The sequence below is a fragment of the Artemia sp. Qi Xiang Cuo genome, chromosome 9 (assembly GCF_049724085.1).
Source record: "Artemia sp. Qi Xiang Cuo chromosome 9, ASM4972408v1, whole genome shotgun sequence".
Taxonomy (NCBI): domain Eukaryota; kingdom Metazoa; phylum Arthropoda; class Branchiopoda; order Anostraca; family Artemiidae; genus Artemia; species Artemia sp. Qi Xiang Cuo.
Window position 1 is genome coordinate 4,053,127 of NC_142802.1, and position 18,094 is coordinate 4,071,220.

Genomic DNA, 18,094 nt, shown 5'->3' on the forward strand with positions numbered 1-18,094 from the left:
AGCAATACACATGAACATAGGAGTTATACATGTGGTTTGTAGTGACGAACGCTGGAGCTAAGATCTAAATCAGCTTGTAGAACAAACTACACAAAACGAGAAATAAAAACACAATTATACACTGCTCTTTAGGTACGCGATATCTTTCTTTTCTTTTTTTTTTTTAGGATCATAAATACTTAAAAAACATAATTAATATGAAAATCATTGCATCAAGCCGTAATTGTTAAAAAAACAAAAAAACAAAAAAACAACCAAACACAAATTAAACTAAGGGCAAAAAAAAAAACTTAAAAAAAAAATAAAATAAAAAAAATAAAAAAAAAACACAACAAATACATCTTAACTAATGGGTTAATACTTACGACCAGGGATGATTCAACTTCATTAAACGGGAATTATAAGCATGAATTCGATTTTCCACGGCAATAATGGGGTCACCAATGCAAAATTTTCTAATCAAATAAGAATTACGCGTCCAAGAGGGAAAACGTAAAAGATTTTTTGCGAACCGGAAGAAAACTTAACGAATTTTTGACTTGTCAGAATTTGTGAGCATTTTCCAAAACGGCGATATGTACAAATAATGTGGTAGAGCGACAGAGTTAAAAAGTTTCGAGAGAAGATGGCGGTTGAACCGTAACGTATTAGTTACAAAAGAAGCTTATGATAACCCAACTCTACGCTCAATGTGAGCAATTAATAGTTTTCGCGTGTGCATTACTGACGAACCAATGGGAAGACCGAGGTAGGTGATATGATCTACTGGCTTAATCCTACTATTTCCGAGAGGAATATCCCTAGGTGACGCTTGCTTCCAATTGAAGAATACAACTTCGGACTTTTCAGCATTGAACTGAAGACCTAGTTTTGCATACTCAGATTGTAGCGTTGCGAAAATCTCGCTTATGCGCTGGATAGTGCGGCTCAAATTCAGAATGTCGTCCGCATAACATACGAGAGATATATCAAGACCGGCAAAGATGAATGATGTGGGAACAGCTGACTGTGCATCAAGAACTACATTATTGAAGAGTGAAGGGGAAGAAACAGCACCTTGACGGGTGCCTTTTTCAATATTGACAAAAATATTAGGAGTTGGTGCATAGACTTGAGAGCCGTCAACTTTAGCTAATGGGTGAAGTATTAGGCGAACATTAAGACGATAATACATGTCTCGAAGGGCTCTGATATATGAGGGGCTCACTCCACGTTTTGCTGCAGAGAGTAGCATAGCTGCGTGAATGAGAGAGTCGAACACCTTACGAACATCATGCCCAGCCAACACGAGAGTTTCACCTGATACATTAGCATCGATTAATGCGTTCGCCACAACCGACAAAGCGTGGGCACAACCGAGACGTGGCTGGAATCCAAATTGGTTAGGTGGAACATAGCATTTTGCGTTCAATTGGTCAATGAACAGAAGTTCAAAAAGCTTACAGAAGGTAGTAGCCACTGTTATAGGGTGGAAGGACGAGCACTGGGTTGCGAGTTTACCTTTCTTTGGAATTGGAGTGAGATCTCCGATTGAGAAAGAAGAAGATACAACTCCTTGGGTAACAAATATCTGCATCAAAAGAGCAATATGGTTTACCAGCAGCTTGCTTCCATGCAGAATGTGAAGAGCGCTCATTTTATCGATGCCAGAAGATTTCTTACGCTTTAGGCGTTGGATTGCTCGCAGTACAGAATCAGCTGAAACAACAAAATTGTCAGTTGGACACCTAGACAGAAATTTATCAAGCTTATCTTAATATTTAGACTGCAGGGTCGATCTGATGGGAAGAATTTAGCAGAGATGTATAAATTCCATTCGGAATCAGAAATAACTTGAGCTGATAGGCGGGCGCTAGGAGAATCTTTTGATACATTTCTACACACGGAAGGTTGGGACAGAGAAGCTTGCTGGGATGTCTCTTCAACTATCTGGTTCATGTGGATACATAGTTCTCTTGCAAACTTTCTTTTAGTATAAAGACGAATGTTAGAAACCCAGCCAGAGCGAGGACGGTCGCACTGGAGCCACAAATGGTACCAAAATTTGGATTTTCTCAAAGCTTCAACTAGGCTCGGATTACTGGACCAGTGCTTTGTGACACCCCGACGTATACGTTTAAGAGGTATACTGGCTTTTTCTGCGCATCGCAGAGCATGGCAAATTTGTGCAAGATTTCATTTGCATCAACTTGCTGATTTTCCATGAGCAGCCGGGACAGAACATGAATTTTATGAAGGACATAAATAGTTACTGCAGCAAAAAGGTCATCTTGGATATTTTCCCAGTCCCTGTAAAATTGGGCGTGGGGCTGAGGTGGTTGTGTAGTGGGAGTAGACTGAGCAGAGGAACAATAAATAGATGCAGATATTGGAAGGTGATCTGATAGTTGGAAATCAGTAACGACATGAATAGGTGACACTTGGAGACTTACAGAAGAAACTGCATGGTCGAGGTTTGACACGTGACTTTAATGGTTTGTGTAAGTATAGTCGATATCTTTCGGCAAGATCCTAAGCCAATTGTCAAAAATAACAGACAAAATAGAAGTAAGTAATAACGAGGTGTTATTTAAATTACAATTAAAAACTCCATTAATAATGCAACACTTACCTAAAAGGCGAATCATTGAAAGGCAAGACCATAATTTCTCACGCGCTGAAGTAAGTAAAAATTCTGATTGGGCATTGCAATAATCTGCTGGGAGATAGAAGTTAACAATAACATACTCTTTTATTACACGGACAGCAAGAAAAAAATCACATGAATCAAAAATACTCGACCGGAACGAGGTCCTAACAAGCATCGCAATACCACCCGAGGGGCGACCACTAGAAGCGGATCGTTTAGCAGGCACCGAATAGCTAGTAAAATTATTGTCAATTTTCAGAAGGCCTAAACTATTACTTGTCGAAAAATGTTCTTGCAAGCAAAATACGTCACAATTTGAAAGCAAAACTTTTATCTCAGGAATTTTGACTAAAAGTCCACCATTAATATTCCACAAAAGTACAGCTTGCGTAGTAGTAGACACATCCATGTCATACCATGGGCTTTACTAGTTGACTGTTGTTATTAGGACACTTTACACTGTATCAAGTATGGCCGGTAACTTTACATTCTAGACAGAACATTTTTTCCGAGGCACTGTTTGAGGTGTGATCGCATGATCCACAGCGAGAGCAGAGGGCCCGATTAGAGCACTGCGAGGCCAGATGCCCAGTCTTATGACACGAGAAGCAACGCTTTGGGAGATATACAAAGGCTAGTGCAGAAAACTTTTCGTAGCCAACTTTCACAGAAACTTTTAAGAACTGATCCAGGTTTTGTTTTGACTCAAAGTAGACCTTGAACACTCGGCACTTTCCGCACTCTGAAACTTTCACGCAATTTGGTACAAGAGATTTTACTTGAGTCTCATTGTATTTGATCGGTACACCTTTCAGAATCCCTATAAACAGTGTGGATTTCACACTCACCGAGATGCCTGAGGTACTGTTTTTATCACTTTCGGCCATTCTATTGGCTGTACGCTTTGAATTAACAAGTTTCAATTCCGAAGCCGATTTTTTAAGTTCACTTATTTCACCTGATGCCTCAGGGCAAAGTTTATCGACGAAGTCCTTACGAGCATTAGGTGAGGTCAGGTTTGCAGGACAGTTTGTTTAGTATAACGGCAAACGTAGGAGCTGGGGCAGGGCTAATTGTTACGTTGGTATCAATTCTAGCTGGCCAAACAGGGCCTGAATGCGTCGCATTCTCTAAAAAGCCGTCAATTTTCCGAGAGAGTTCATTAACTTTCGAGACTAAAGTAGCCGAGACTGCCTCCCCGATTGTTGGTGTTTTGAAGGTGAAAATATAACAAAAGTGGGAACAGGCAAATTATCCTTTGCTGCCTGATTTAACTGTTTACAAATGTCAAATACATTATCTTCATCCTTTGCATTTTTCACACACCGGCTCTGAATATTCAGCTCTTTATACAGAAACTCTTTAGCACTGATAATAGTACCATGATCAAAAAAACTTACAGCTTTTCCGATAATCAGATCAATTTTCGCACCATCAAGCATTGATCTCGTGACAAAGTTCAGTAATGGGTTTAAAATAATTTTCCTATTTTGATCGGTCATTGCGCAATCTAATTATCATAGCCAGGGACAGTCGAATAAATTTAAACAATAGAGAACAGTGTCCTGAAGACGTTTCTTTACTCTAGCATCAGATCTTTACTTTAATCGTAGGTAAATTTCACTATTCAAGGACTCTGTATACATGTATCACAATATGAATGCACTCTAGAATCCGCTATTGAGAATTATTATAGATGACGCTATTTTGCTTCCAAACAAAGAGCATAAATTAGTAACAATGTTATAAGGCAACTCCAGTTAAATAAATCTATTCTTCAGCACAAATTATATGAGAAGAATTGAAAACTGTGTTTTCTTACTGTTCCTGGGATCACAGAATCCAAATCGAGCACAACCTTGGTTAAAGAATCAAACTATTTCCATATAAATTTGACTTATTTCAAACTTGGTATTTTATTTGCTTCCACTGATTAGAAATATACCAGCTTGCCTTTATCAAAATTAGCTTCATTGGTCTACAAAAACCCAAGAAAACAATAATAGTAAAGCACACTTTGTTTATTTTAACCCAAGTCACAGCGTATATCATTTGATTCTTATACATGCGTCTCTTCATAAAAAAAAGTTAAAAGATTAAATACTTCAGTTTGTTTTGGTTAGTGTCCATCAGAATGTTTAGCTTAAATGATGGATTGAATGAGCGCAACAACTTTAAAGCAGTGACCAACAACAGTGGCGTCAATTCACGTAAATTTAGAGGGGAAGACAAAACTTATTATTCAAAATTTAGGGTGGTGGACAATTTTTTTTTTCCAAAAAAAAATGCCAAAAAGGGTATTTTCTAAATCTAGGAAGGAAATACCTCCCTCCCCTGTCCCCTCCTATTCGACGCTACTGCAACTACAAATATTTTCTGTAATTATTATCAAGGTCCAGATTTTTTCTTCCGCTTATAAAAAAAAGTAGAAAAAAGGAATTCCTGGAGTACCCCAGGGAATTTTCCAATCCTGTTCTTCCTATTTAAACAATTATTTGGGCCATAGTCAGTTTTTCGTTTGTTGTAAAATGCTTCGAAATGCTAGGCACAACAGGTGCCCAATATGGAACTTTTACCAGGTTAATTACTTTTTAATAGTTCATTTTTACCAGGTTAAATACTAGGTAATGTGCATCTCTCTTGTTTTCGCTTTAAAAAAAATGAGAATCATTTACAGGGATTTGATTAATTGAAATAGCTACATTGGCTGCTCTGTCGTCCGAAAACTGGTACAGAGGGTTTGCTAGGTTATCCCCCCTAACAATGATATATACCAAGAAAAGAATGGGATCCAAGATACATAAATGGGAACCCCAGTTTTCACCAGCTGGCTGTGGGACTAGAACCGAATGATTTAAAATTGCTTAGCAGAAATTTAGTTCCAAATTGGATGCCTTTGAAATGTCGAGAGACAAGAACGGCGTGTCAAATCCCTGAGCCAGGAGTTTGACTACTTATTAGTTGTATGTTTATCCAAGGTATGATAACGTTTTGTGTTGAAAACGCTTTTGCAAGCTTTCCCAATACAGTAGGGAAGGCTTTTTAGTATAAACAACCCTATATTTATTGGGTAGATATCTGGTTTGGGGACGGGGTAGCGTCGACAGTATTTTATGTTTCAGGGAGAACCATAGCAAAGGCATATTCGGGATAAGATTATGTTCACACACTTCGTAATTTTCTTCTCTGACCTTTGCGCATAGGATCAAGTGGTTTTTAAGTAAATTAAGACAAAGAAAAACTAAGAAAAAAAATCTTTATACTTTTTTTTATTAAAAATCTGTTTTCTTTTATCTCAAACGTGATATTTCCTTAGTTACTTTTATTAAGTGTTGCTTTTATAGTGTTGACAAGCAATCTTAGTGATAAGGACTCAATAAAAGTAAATAGATGAAATTTTTCTCGTATGCATTTCTATATCAGGGAAATCCGTAAACGACAATTTGTCAAAAAAAAACTACTATTTTCTTGATTCAAATGGATTGGTTTGAGCTGATAAAATCATTGACGTTTCTTGATCTCCCTCCTCCCTCTTTTTATTTTCTTTTGAATCAACTATTTTCTATGAAGTAGTTTATGGTTTTTTGTTAGTATAGTTATAATTCATTTTTAATACTGTGTTTAAAAATAACAGCAAGTTTGAAGACAGTTTCCAAGATTTGAGATGGTAATACCTATTGAGTCTGATTCTAAAGAGTTTGTTACAAATTCCAAGTGTTGCCGTTAATGTTATGATTGGAAAGAAGCTAAAATGCAGAGTTAAAAATAACTGATCTCCTTTTCAGTTGAACCTTTTGTCAAATTTGGTGCAAAATCAGTGAACGTGATTGGAAACGAAAAATTTGAACTTAAATGTGAAGCTGCTGCATACCCACAGCCCGTTTTGAGCTGGCTTAAAGGTGAATATATTTTTATATATATTTGAGCCTGTATTTTGCGAATTCGAGCTTAAATGTGAAGCTGCTCCATACCCACAGCCCGTTTTGAGCTGGCTTAAAGGTGAATATATTTTTATATATATTTGAGGTTATATTTTTGAAATTTGAGCTTAAATGTGAAGCTGCTTCATACCCACTGCCCATTTTGAGCTGGCTTGAAAGTGAATATATTTTACAAAAATATGACTAGGTTTTCGTCAATGTTGCCACTTTGAACCGCGAAAATAATTAAATTAATTAATTAGTTAAATGTGACAACGATTTTCGTCTGTAAAAGTTCAGACGCTAGCAATCTGTTGATTTCTAAGAAAAAATAAAGAATAGTTTCACCTATTTAAGCTGTTTGGAGTCATATTTTTGTACCTTATTCTTTGCTGATTTTTCTCCCACGTTTCTTTTTTTTTTAATATAGCACTCAATGATGACAAAAACAGCATGTTTTTCATAAGGTTCCGTTTTTCATTAAAAATCAGATTAAAAAATTTTTCTGATTTGTTTATATATATATATATATATATATATATATATATATATATATATATATATATATTGTGTAAGTTTTCACTGTTCTTGATGTGTCAAAAGTGGTCACTGTTTTATAATTTTATATTAAATTTTACCGCCCAGCTATTGTGTAAGTACCTTGGATGTTCAAAAATGTCAACTTTTCAAGGGAAGAAAATGATTATCGTTTTCTATGTTTTTGGATTTTCTTCTGATTAAGGATACTATGTTAGAGTACCAAGTAAAGAAAGAATTCTTCTATCGAGTGTTAAAAATACACAAAATCTTGAAATTCCTTCATAATTAAGAGAAAGATCGCCCCCTCCCCCTCTCCCTTCTTCTCTTTATTCGCTTGTGTCTTCATCTGAGTAAGAATACTTTGTCGGAGTACCAATTATTGAAAGAATTCTTTTCGGCTATGACAAATACACAAAATCCTTAAATTACTCCGTAGTTAGTGAAATATCGCTCCCTCTCCCTCTCTGAAATATTGCTTCTCTGTTTTAACCTCGTTTTCGTTTTTACTCCTTTTTTTCCTTTCATCTCTCTTTTATTTTTCCTTACCTTCCTTAGACCTTAGATCCTCCAGAAATGGCGCATAAAGCACTTATGAATCCTTGCCAGGCATCTTGAAGGTTAGCTGCAGCTATGATGTACTCCCACTGGGGTTGAAGAGACAACTCCGCACTTCTCAGGTAACGGTTGTACTGCCGTCGTGGGGTATGTTTTGGGTGACCTCTTTTGCGTCGTTTCTTGGGCACCATTTATGGCATCTAAAGGATGTGACCAAGGCACATCTATTTCCTGTGCTTTAGAAGGTCGGTAACTAACGGTTAACCGGTTCGCCCGGCGAATTTTGACGTTAACCTCCTTTCCCTGCCACGATATGTTTAGGAATCTAAAAGCAGACTTCGCTTATCCAATTCTCCTTTTAATTTGTTGATAATTTTTTCCATCAAATTCAATCCACCTCCCGAGATACTTAAACTCTTTAACCTGTTCAATTGTTTTGTCATTACATTTTAGTATCAGCGGAGAGTCACATGTAACCATGGTCATTGTCTTACTGACGTTCACTGCACGTCCAGTTTTATCAGCTTCTTCATCTACGGCATTGAATAGCAGTTGTAGTCGCTGTTTCGCTTCTTCAATGAGGATAACTTCATCTGCGAAATCCAAGTCACATATCTACCGAAGGCTAATCTTCACTTTGAAGCCCGAAGATTGTCGTTTAGTATAGTCCGTTAGGATGACATATAGGAATGGAGACAGGACACATCCCTCTTTGACACCAGACATTATCTTGAAGAACACGTCAGTGCAAGCGCAGCATTCACTATTTTCCTAAAGTTCTATTATCATTTTGACTAGCTTATCAGGGGCACCATAATATTTCAAAATCTTCCATAACGTATCTGCATTAGTTGAATCCAATGCCTTTTCAAAATCAACGAAGAGCAGGTATAATTTTTTGTTCCAGTCTTTAGACTCCTTCTACCATTAGCCTGGGAATGAATATAAGATCGGAACAAACCTACCAGGTCGGAACCTGTGCTGCTTTTCCCGGAGCAGCACATCTAGCGCTGCTCTTAATCTTTGTGGAATTACTGCACATGTTATTTTACTGGACACTGAAATCAAGATTATGCCCAAAGATGATTTCTTAAACCACATTGGCCTGCCATAATATAAGAAAAGGAAACGATCAAAAATAGGGTTTTGAATGCCAAAAGAGAATACTGAATAAACAAACAAATCGAATATTTAGAGGGAACAACTGCCTCTCTTCTTCAGCGCGAAACGAAACAATGTATTCAAGAAAAGTGCCGAAGAAAAAAACAAAAGCGGAAAGTCAATGTGAAAAGAACCAAAAAACCAAAAACTTAAAAGATTTATAAAATTCAATAAAAGCCAAACATCACAAGAATTAAAACCAAATACCTAACAACCATAAAAGTGAGTCATTCGCCAATATCCGCGATTTGCACAAAAGCCAAAAAATTATCAACTGCCATTGATGGATACTAGCGAACAACTGAGAAATAAAACAACAGAAAACAATTCATTCACTCAAAAAACAAAACGAACCAGCAATTAAATAAGTTGGAGAACTATGTCATCTGACTTCGGATTTTATTCATTGCTTTTCTTGCTGACATCCTTTGAGACCTAGGAGGTTGTTCACGTGTTTGATTATATGATTGGGAAAGTGCTTCAAGGTTTATTTCAGGGATTACTGGAGTATCGGCTTCTCTTTTAAGAAAACAGAAATATGACTAGTTCTATTATTAAATTACCGGAATCTCTGTTTAAAGCTAGACCTAAACATTAGTATTTAAAAATTTCAGCTACTTCCCTGTAGTGTTGGACAATACCCTTGTCGTGAAAAATTAAACTTGTTTTGTAAAATAAAACAGCATGTTCTGGATCCAGAAAATTAAAGATATGTTCTTCAAGGGCTAGTAAAAATTTTCCGTTTTTTTTCGCTTTTTAAGGGTGTTATTAATAAAGGTAGAATGGTGATTTAATTTATCCTTAAGCAGTTGGTTACTTGAATACATTATTTCGTTTCCGCTGAAGAAGAGAGGCGATTGTCCTCTCGAAATATTCGCTTTGTTTTTTAATTCAGTATTCTCGTTTGGCCTTAAAAACCCCTTTTTTATTGTTTCTGTTTCTTAGATTATGCCCCTTCAATTGTCACAGATTAGCGCATCTTCTTGTAGAATTTTACAAGTATACCTCTGGTCCATCTCTTGAGACTACTATCTCTTTTTGTTCAGGGTGTTTATTTTATTTATATGTTTATTCAAGCATTTGCAAATCTTTTGTTGTAATAAATTAATTAATTTAACTTTTCTTTTTTTGTATGTGTAGATGAGTCTCCTATGGATTTGTTTAATACGACCTTCTACTCATTTACTGATGATGAGAGTGGTTTGCCAAACGCTGTGTTGAAGATTCCAAGTTTGAGAGAAGAAGATGGCGGTGTTTACACTTGTTTCGCCGAGTCTAATGGATTGTCTGCTAATAGCACTGTTCTTGTTCGCGTCAAAGGTAAGCGGGGTTGATTTCTTGTTTGGATTGTCATTTCTATTTTCTATTTCATTTCATTTCTATCTTGAAAAAAATATTTTCCCCTTTTTTTTACTGCCTGTAAGACCCTTCGTTCACGGTCAGTGCAATAAAATGGATGGAAAACATCAAGTACTAAAATCGATGGTTAAAATGATGTTTAAAATACTCTACAGAGGAAGTGCACCTTTCTGTTCGCCGAATTGATATTTTGGTGACATGGTGAAAGTGATGTATAAATGACGATTTGACGCATAAAATAAGGGTTTACGGTGTAAATGACGGTTGAAAAACTGCCCAGAGGAATTGGGATATGTTTCTGTTTCCAAAGTGAAATTTCACTTAGGATATGTTTCTATTTCCAAAGTGAAATTTCGGTAACATGGTCAAAATGACCCATAAATGACGGTTTGAAGCATAAAATTATACGTCATAAATGACGCATAAAATGATAGTTTATGGTGAAAAACGTATAGAGTACTGAATTGAGATATGTTTCTGGTGTCTTGACGTAAGTATACTGACATTCTGTCTTGGCAGAGAAGATGAATGTAGCATCGGATTTCATACTGAAGGCATTTTAGTCCGGGTTCCATGGTAATGTAGTCTTATTTTTGTAGAAGTCAAACGAAGCTGATTTAAACAATGTTATTTATGAATAAACGAAGGGCGACGAATATTTTTTTTGCGCCCTTTTTTGAATGTTCTCAATTTTTGATGTCTGGTGCTTTTTTATATGAATAGGACAGCGCATTCAGAATAAGACGTAGGACAGTGCCAAACAGGAGAAGCACATTCGAGTGGAAGTCGACAGTAAAAACCGTTATTTGTTCTAAAAATAGTCGTTTGTGTACGGTATCTTTTTGGCTGAAGAAGATTTTTTAGACTCGTGAGTATAAACAAGGTCAAATAAACATTTCTGAGCTTTACATAGTCTTTGATTTTCAGTCCTGAATCAGTACAGTCAGTTGTATTTAGGAGCCGATACTAACATCTGTCGAACTTTAATTAGTTCAGTCAATTAATCAATTATTTTATTCATACTAAAACACTATCACAAACGTGAAATGGTTATTTGCCCATGAAGCTTGGCTTGTTGTGGACCACACAATACAATAATAAAACACCGAAAATACTATAAGAAATGGACTCGCACACAGAGACGTGCTAAATCACGCAGTACATATAAAAAAGAAAGAAAAAGGAGAATATATACTGGAAGACATTAAAAACACTTTAAAAAGAACACAAGTAATAATAATGATAATCAGAAATAAAGAAAGTAGAGCAAACAGAAAAGACTAATTTGAAATTAGACCACAAAATCGAAAAAGAAATGACGAGAAGTTTAAAAGTTAGGAGGGAGACTGAGAATTTCTTGAAGAATAATAGAGAGATAATTCAGTTGGGACAGAATTCCAAAAAAGAAATCGACTGAAAAGTGGGTGAATTTGGGCAGCCATCGGAGAAAATCTATTAATGATACGAAGAGAATGGTTTTCGAACCTGCTTCTTATGGATTAATTTTATCGTTTCTTCATTTAGGCTTTAGATCGATTCCTTAAATTTTTAATTCTCCTGCCGGTACAAATTTCCGAATCGTTGAAATCAACGTGCAATAAAATTAACGTACGATATCCGTATAAAATAAAATAAAAGCCTTGGAAAAAGACAAAACCAAAAGGGCTAATTTCAGCCTGTAAATTTCAACCTATTATTATTATTATTTATTGGAAAACCCGCCATACAAAAAAAAAGCAAAAGACGGAGCAATAAACGAAAAAAAAGAGAAAAAAGAAGAAATACACATAAACTTAACAGTGATAATTAACTTAGTGACGAACGCTGGAGCTAAGATTTAAATGAGCTCTTAGAACAAATTACAAAGACGAGAAAGAAAAAGTCAATTATACACTGTACTGCAGGTACGCGACATGTTTTGTTTTTAACATGTTTTTGTTAAAAAATAAGCAATATGAGCATCGTTGCATCAAGCCGCAGTTGGTAAAAAATTAACCCAAATAAATATCAGTGAATTAAAAATATACCGTAGATTATAATATCAACTAGTCTAAACATGACAAGAAACGGTAAAACAATTAAACGACACTTTTGTCCGCTGGTCTTGAATTCAGATCACTCAACAAATGATTCATTTATTCCTATATACATAAATATCAGAAACAAGGAAATTATTCAATCATGGAATGTTTACTAAGGAGGTGTAAAGTGGAAGCAATGGATAAAATTGACGAGGGTCTGGAAGATGCAGCTAGACGGCATAATAGTAAAATATTGTACTGGCATGTTAACAAATTGAGAGGGAGTAATCAATCTGGCCTTGGCCCAGTTAAAGATAGGAATGGGGCCGCAATTAGCGATAAGGAAAAAACTAAAGAGAGATGGGTCGAACATTTTGAGAATTTGCTTAACCGAGATAGAGTTGCAGGAAAAGATATAGAGGGAAATGAAAAAAGCTTGTTATACCTTGGATGTGAAGGAAGATTTGTTTTTTGAGGAGGAATTAGCAACAGTACTAAAAGGATTACAAAATAATAAGGCTCCAGATGCTGATAGGGTGGTAGATGAGTTTCATAAATATGGTGGCCCTGAGGTTAGAAATAAGTTAGTGAAGATTATGAATATGATTTTTGAAAAAGGGGATGTACCGAACGATTTTAGGAAAACCTTAACTAAGCCACTTTATAAGAATGGTGATAAAAGTGAGTGTGGTAATTATCGAGGCATTAGTCTGGTCTGTTTGGGTAGTAAATTACTCAGTAATATGATACTTTTTAGACTGAGAGATGCAAAAGATAAAGTTTTAAGGGAAGAAAAGTGCAATTTTATAAAAGGTAGAGGATGTGTCAACCAAATTTTCATTCTTAGGTTAATAATTGAGAAGTACTTGAGATTCCAAACACTTTTGGTCCTCAGTTTTATAGATTATGAGCAAGCGTTAGATTCTGTTGATAGAAGAGCTATAGTAAAGGTTTTATCCTTGTATGGTTTACCAGACAAATAAATTAAAGTGATTTCTGCTATGTACGAGAATAACACTGCTGCGGTTAAGGTAGGAAATGAGGCTAGCAGCTGGCTTTGTATAAAATCAGGAGTTAAGCAGGGTTGTGTTCTATCCCCCTTTATATGGATTATTTTATTGGACTTTGTTTTAAGGAGCACAGGAAAGGCAATGGGAGACCAGAATCAAATGGGGAGGAAAAAGTCTCCTGGACTTGGATTATGCTGATGATTTAAGCATCCTAGATGAAAGTATGAGCAAAATGAATGAAGTTTTAGAGGTTTTGCGAGTTTAGGGTGCTAGAATTGGTTTGAAAATTAATGTTAGGAAGACTAAGTCACTAAGGCTAGGAATAAGTGAAGATGAAAAGGTGACGTTGGGTAATGAAAAGACTGATCAGGTGGGCAGCTTCACTTATCCTGGTAGTATTGTTAGTAAAGATGGTGGGAGCAGTGAAGATTTTAAAAGTAGCCAAGGCTCAGGGTGTTTTTCACAGTTATAAAAAGTTTGGAAGAATAGGAAGATAAATCTACAAACCAAGATTAGAATATTAGAAGCTACAGTGATGACAGTGGCCAATATGGCTCTGAAGCATGAACGCTCCGAAAAGCGGATGAAGATTTGCTAGATGTTTTCCAGAGAAATTGCTTAAGGATTGTTGTGGGTATTTCAAACAATAGGCTATACGAAAAATGTGATACAATTCCGCTCTCTAGGGCTTTAATGAAGAAAGGTTGAGGTAGCTAGGCCACTTTGTGCGGATGAAGGATGAAAGATTGCCGAAGATTTTCTTTTCGCCTAACCTTCAATGGTTAAACGTAAAGCAGGTCGTCGTCGTCTGGAGTGGGAGGACGTCATAAAGAAAGATTTAAAGGAAATGGGAACTTCGTGGGTGGGTGTAAAAAGGGAGGCTTTGAATAGATTGGTGTGCAGGAGGAGCGTGTGTAGCTGTGTTGGCCTCAGGCGGCTTGGTGCTGCGGTGAGTTGTTAGTACTAGTAATAGTAGTAGAATATTTACTTCTTTACTTAAAACAATATGCTTAAAAGAATGGATAATTAATAAACAGTTAAATTATTAGTAATATACGTAATTTATTATCATAGGCAGCGCGCTAGCGCTGCCTAAGTAAAGAACTATGTGGGCACAATGTGTTGTTTTTTGGTTCTTTATACCCGGGCACTTCGTATCGAACGAGTTGTTGTAGAAACTTCGAAAAGGGCTCATTCGATTGCAAATTTGAGTGGCTAGTGCCCTTTTTAATAGTCAAAAGTTAATGGTGGGAACCTAGCCCCCCCCCCCCACGCCGATCATTCCCCCAAACACATCCAATCAAAATTTTGAGATAGCCATTTTGTTCAGCGTAGTTGATTTCCAGATATGTTTTTGAGGAGGATACTCCCCCACGACCCTCGGGGCAAGGGTTTTAAGTTATGCCATGGGGGTATATAAGGTTTTTATAGAAGGTGTTGTCGTAGAAACTTCAAAACAGGCTCATTCGATTGGAAATTCAAAGTGCTAGTACACTTTTTAATAGTCGAAAGTGATTGGAGGGCAACTAGCCCCCCCCCCCACGCCCATCATTCCCCCAAATACATCCAATCAAAATTTTGAGATAGCCATTTTGTTCAACGTACTTGATTTCCTGATAGAAAATATGTTTTTGAGGAGGACACTCCCCTACAACCCAGGGAGCAAGGGTTTTAAGTTATGCCCTGGGGCATATACGGTTTTTATAGAAGGCGTTGTCGTAGAAACTTCAAGAAAGGCTCATTCGATTGGAAATTCAAAAGGCTAGTGCCCTTTTTAATAGTCAAAAGGGATCGGAGGATAAAAAGCCCCCCCCCCACGCCCATCATTCCTCCTAACTCATCCAATAAAAAGGTAGAGATTGCCATTTCATTGAACTTAATTCATTTCTGGTTAGAAAATATGTTTTTGAGAAGGTCAGTCCCCCACAACCCTCAGGGCAAGGCTTTTAAGTTATGCCCTGGGGGCATATAAGAACGTATTTATAGAAGGCGTTGTCATAGAAACTCCACAAAAGTCTCGTTCGATTTGAAATCAAAAAGACTAGAGCCCTTTTTCATTGCTGAAAATGACTCGACGGTAACAGACCTCTCCTTCAGGCCAACCTTTTCCCCAAACACATTCAATCAAAATTTTTAGATAGCCATTTTGTTCTAAGTAGTTTAAAGTTCTGGAAAAAAGATGTTTGATTATGACAACCCCCCTCACAGCCCTCAGGACAAGGTTTGTCAGTTATGCCCTGGGGGCATATTAAGTTTTTATAGAAAGCGTCATCGTAGAAACTTCAAAAAGGGCTCATTCAATTAGAAATTGAAATGGTTTGTGCCCTTTTTCATAGTCGAAAGTAATTGAAAGGCAACTAACACCCCTTCCATGCCCATCATTTCCCCAAACACATCCAATCAAAACTTTGAAATAGCGATTTTGTTCCACGCAGTTAAAGTTCAGGAAATTATACCCTTGAGCAGGACACTCCGCTCACAGTCTTCAGAGCAAGGGTTGTAAGTTATGCCCTGGGGTATATAAGTTTTTATTGAAATCTTTGTCGTAGAAACTTGAAAAAGGGCTCATTTGATTGGAAATTCAAAGTTCTAGTGTCGTTTTCAAATGTCGAAAGTGATTTGAGGGCAACTAGCCCCCCACTCTCGCCCACCTTTTCCTCAGCCACATCCAATCAAAAATTTTAGATAGCCATTTTGTTTAGTGTTGTGGATTTCCAGATAGAAATTATGTTTTTGAGGAGGACACTCCCCCACAGCCCTCGGGGCAAGAGTTGTAAGTTATGCCCCGGAGGCATTTAAGGTTTTACTGAAAGCGTCGTCGTAGAAACTTCAAAAAGGGCTCATTCGATTGGAAATTGAAATGGCTAGTGCCTATTTTTAATAGTCGAAAGTGATTGGAAGGCAACTAACACCCCTTCCACGCCCACCATTTCCCCAAACATATGTAATCAAAATTTTTAGATAGTCATTTTGCTCCACGCAGTTTAAAGTTCAGGAAATTCTATCTCTGAGCAGGACACTTCCCTTACAGTCTTCAGGGCAAGGGTTATAAGTTATGCCCTGGGAGAATATAAGGTCTTTATTGAAATGTTTGTCGTAGAAACTTCAAAAAAGGCTCATTCGATTGAAAATTCAAAGGGCTAGTGCACTTTTTGATAGTCGGAAGTGATTTGAGGGCAACTAACCCCCCTCTCACGCCCTTCTTTTCCCCAAACACATTCAATCAAATTTTTTAGATAGCCGGTTTATTCAACGTAGTTGAAAGTTTTGGAAAATAGGTCTTTAAGGATGACAACCCATCCCCCCCCCCACAACCCTAAGGGTAAGGGTTTTAAGTTATGCCCTGGGAGCATGTAAGGTTTTTATTGAAATTGATGTTGTAAAAACATCCAAAAGGGCTCATTCGATTGGAAACTGAAAGGGATAGTGCCCTTTGAATAGTTGAAAATGATTAAAGGGTAACTAACACCCCTCTCACGCCCACCAATTCCTCAAACATATCCCGTCAACGTTTGGAGATAGCAGTTTTGTTCAACGTATTCGAAATTTCTGGAAATTAGGTCTTTTATGATGATAACCCCATCAGAGCTTTCAGTGTAAGGGTTGTAAGTCGTGCCCTGGCGGCATATAAGGTTTATATAGAAAGTTGTTGTAGAAATTTCAAAAGGGGATCATTTGATTGGAAATTGAAATTGCCTTTGTAATAGTCGAAAGTGAGTGGAGAGTAATTAACCCCTCCTCTTACTTCCTCCATTTCCCCAAACACATTCAATCAAAGTTTAGAGATAGCCATTTTGTTCAACGTTGTTGAAAGTTCTGGAAATTATGTATTTAAGGATGACAAACCCCCCAGAGTCCCCAGGGCGAAGGTTGTAAGTTATATCCATGGTGTATATAAGGTTTTTCATGATAGAGTTGTCTTAAAAACTTCAAAAGGGGCTCATTCAATTGGAAATTGAGAGGGATAGTGTCCTTTTTAATAGTTGAAAGTAATTAGGCGGTGACTAACCCCTCTCTCACGCCCACCATTCTCCCAAACACATCCAATCAAAATTTTCAGATAGCCATTTTGTTCAACGTAGTAGAAAGTTCTGGAAATTAGGTCTTTGAGGTTGACACCCTCCCCCCAGCCCTCAGGGCAAGGGTTGTAAGTTATGCCCTGGGGGCATATAAGGTTTTTATTGAAAGCGTTGTCGTATAAACTTCAAAAGGGCTCATTTGATTGGAAATTGAAAGGGCTAGTGCCTTCTTGAATTGGTGAAAGTGATTGGAGAAAGACTAACGGCTCTCACGCCCACCATTTTCCCAGACACATCCAATCAAAATTTTGAGATAGTCATTTTGTTTAACGTAGTTGAAAGTTCTGGAAATTAGGTCTTAGAGGATGGCAACCACCCTCACAGCCCTTAGGGTAAGAGTTGTAATTTATGTCCTGGGGGCATATAAGCTGTTTATAGGAAGTGTTGTTTTAGAAACTCAAAATGCGTTTATTTGATGGGAAATCAAAACGCATTGTTTGCGTTTCAATATACAAATGTGAATTGAAGTCTTCGAATTCCTACAGTAAAGATTGACATGCGTATAACTGGTGATTTTTTGTTGTTGTTGTTGTTTAGACCAGGGCACTTTGTATCGAAGGAGTTGTCGTAGGAACTTCGAAAAGGGCTCTCTCGATTGAAAATAGAAAGGGATGATGCCCTTTTTAATAGTCGAAAGGGATTGGAGGAAAACTAATCCCCCTCCCACGCCCACCCTCCCATTTGACAAAAATAAATGTTGCCATAAGATTCAATTAAATTGCACTGTGTTAATGCTAATTCCCAATAAGGCATCTCAGCAGTATCCCAAGAACGACTAAGGGTTTTATTTTCAAACTTTTGGGGCTGCTTCTGCTCTTAA

General features: G+C 37.1%; 1 protein-coding gene across 3 annotated transcripts in view; it reads left to right on the forward strand.

The window, feature by feature from the left end:
• The window catches only part of Bsg (immunoglobulin domain-containing protein Bsg), a 103,205-nt gene that overhangs the window by 73,742 nt on the left and 11,369 nt on the right, over window positions 1–18,094 (forward strand). For all 3 annotated transcript variants that reach the window (XM_089094238.1, XM_089094239.1, XM_089094240.1), the window contains exons 5-6: window positions 6,415–6,528; window positions 9,946–10,125. In XM_089094238.1, coding sequence (XP_088950364.1) covers window positions 6,415–6,528; window positions 9,946–10,125 — 294 coding nt within the window. The remainder of the gene's footprint in view (window positions 1–6,414; window positions 6,529–9,945; window positions 10,126–18,094) is intronic.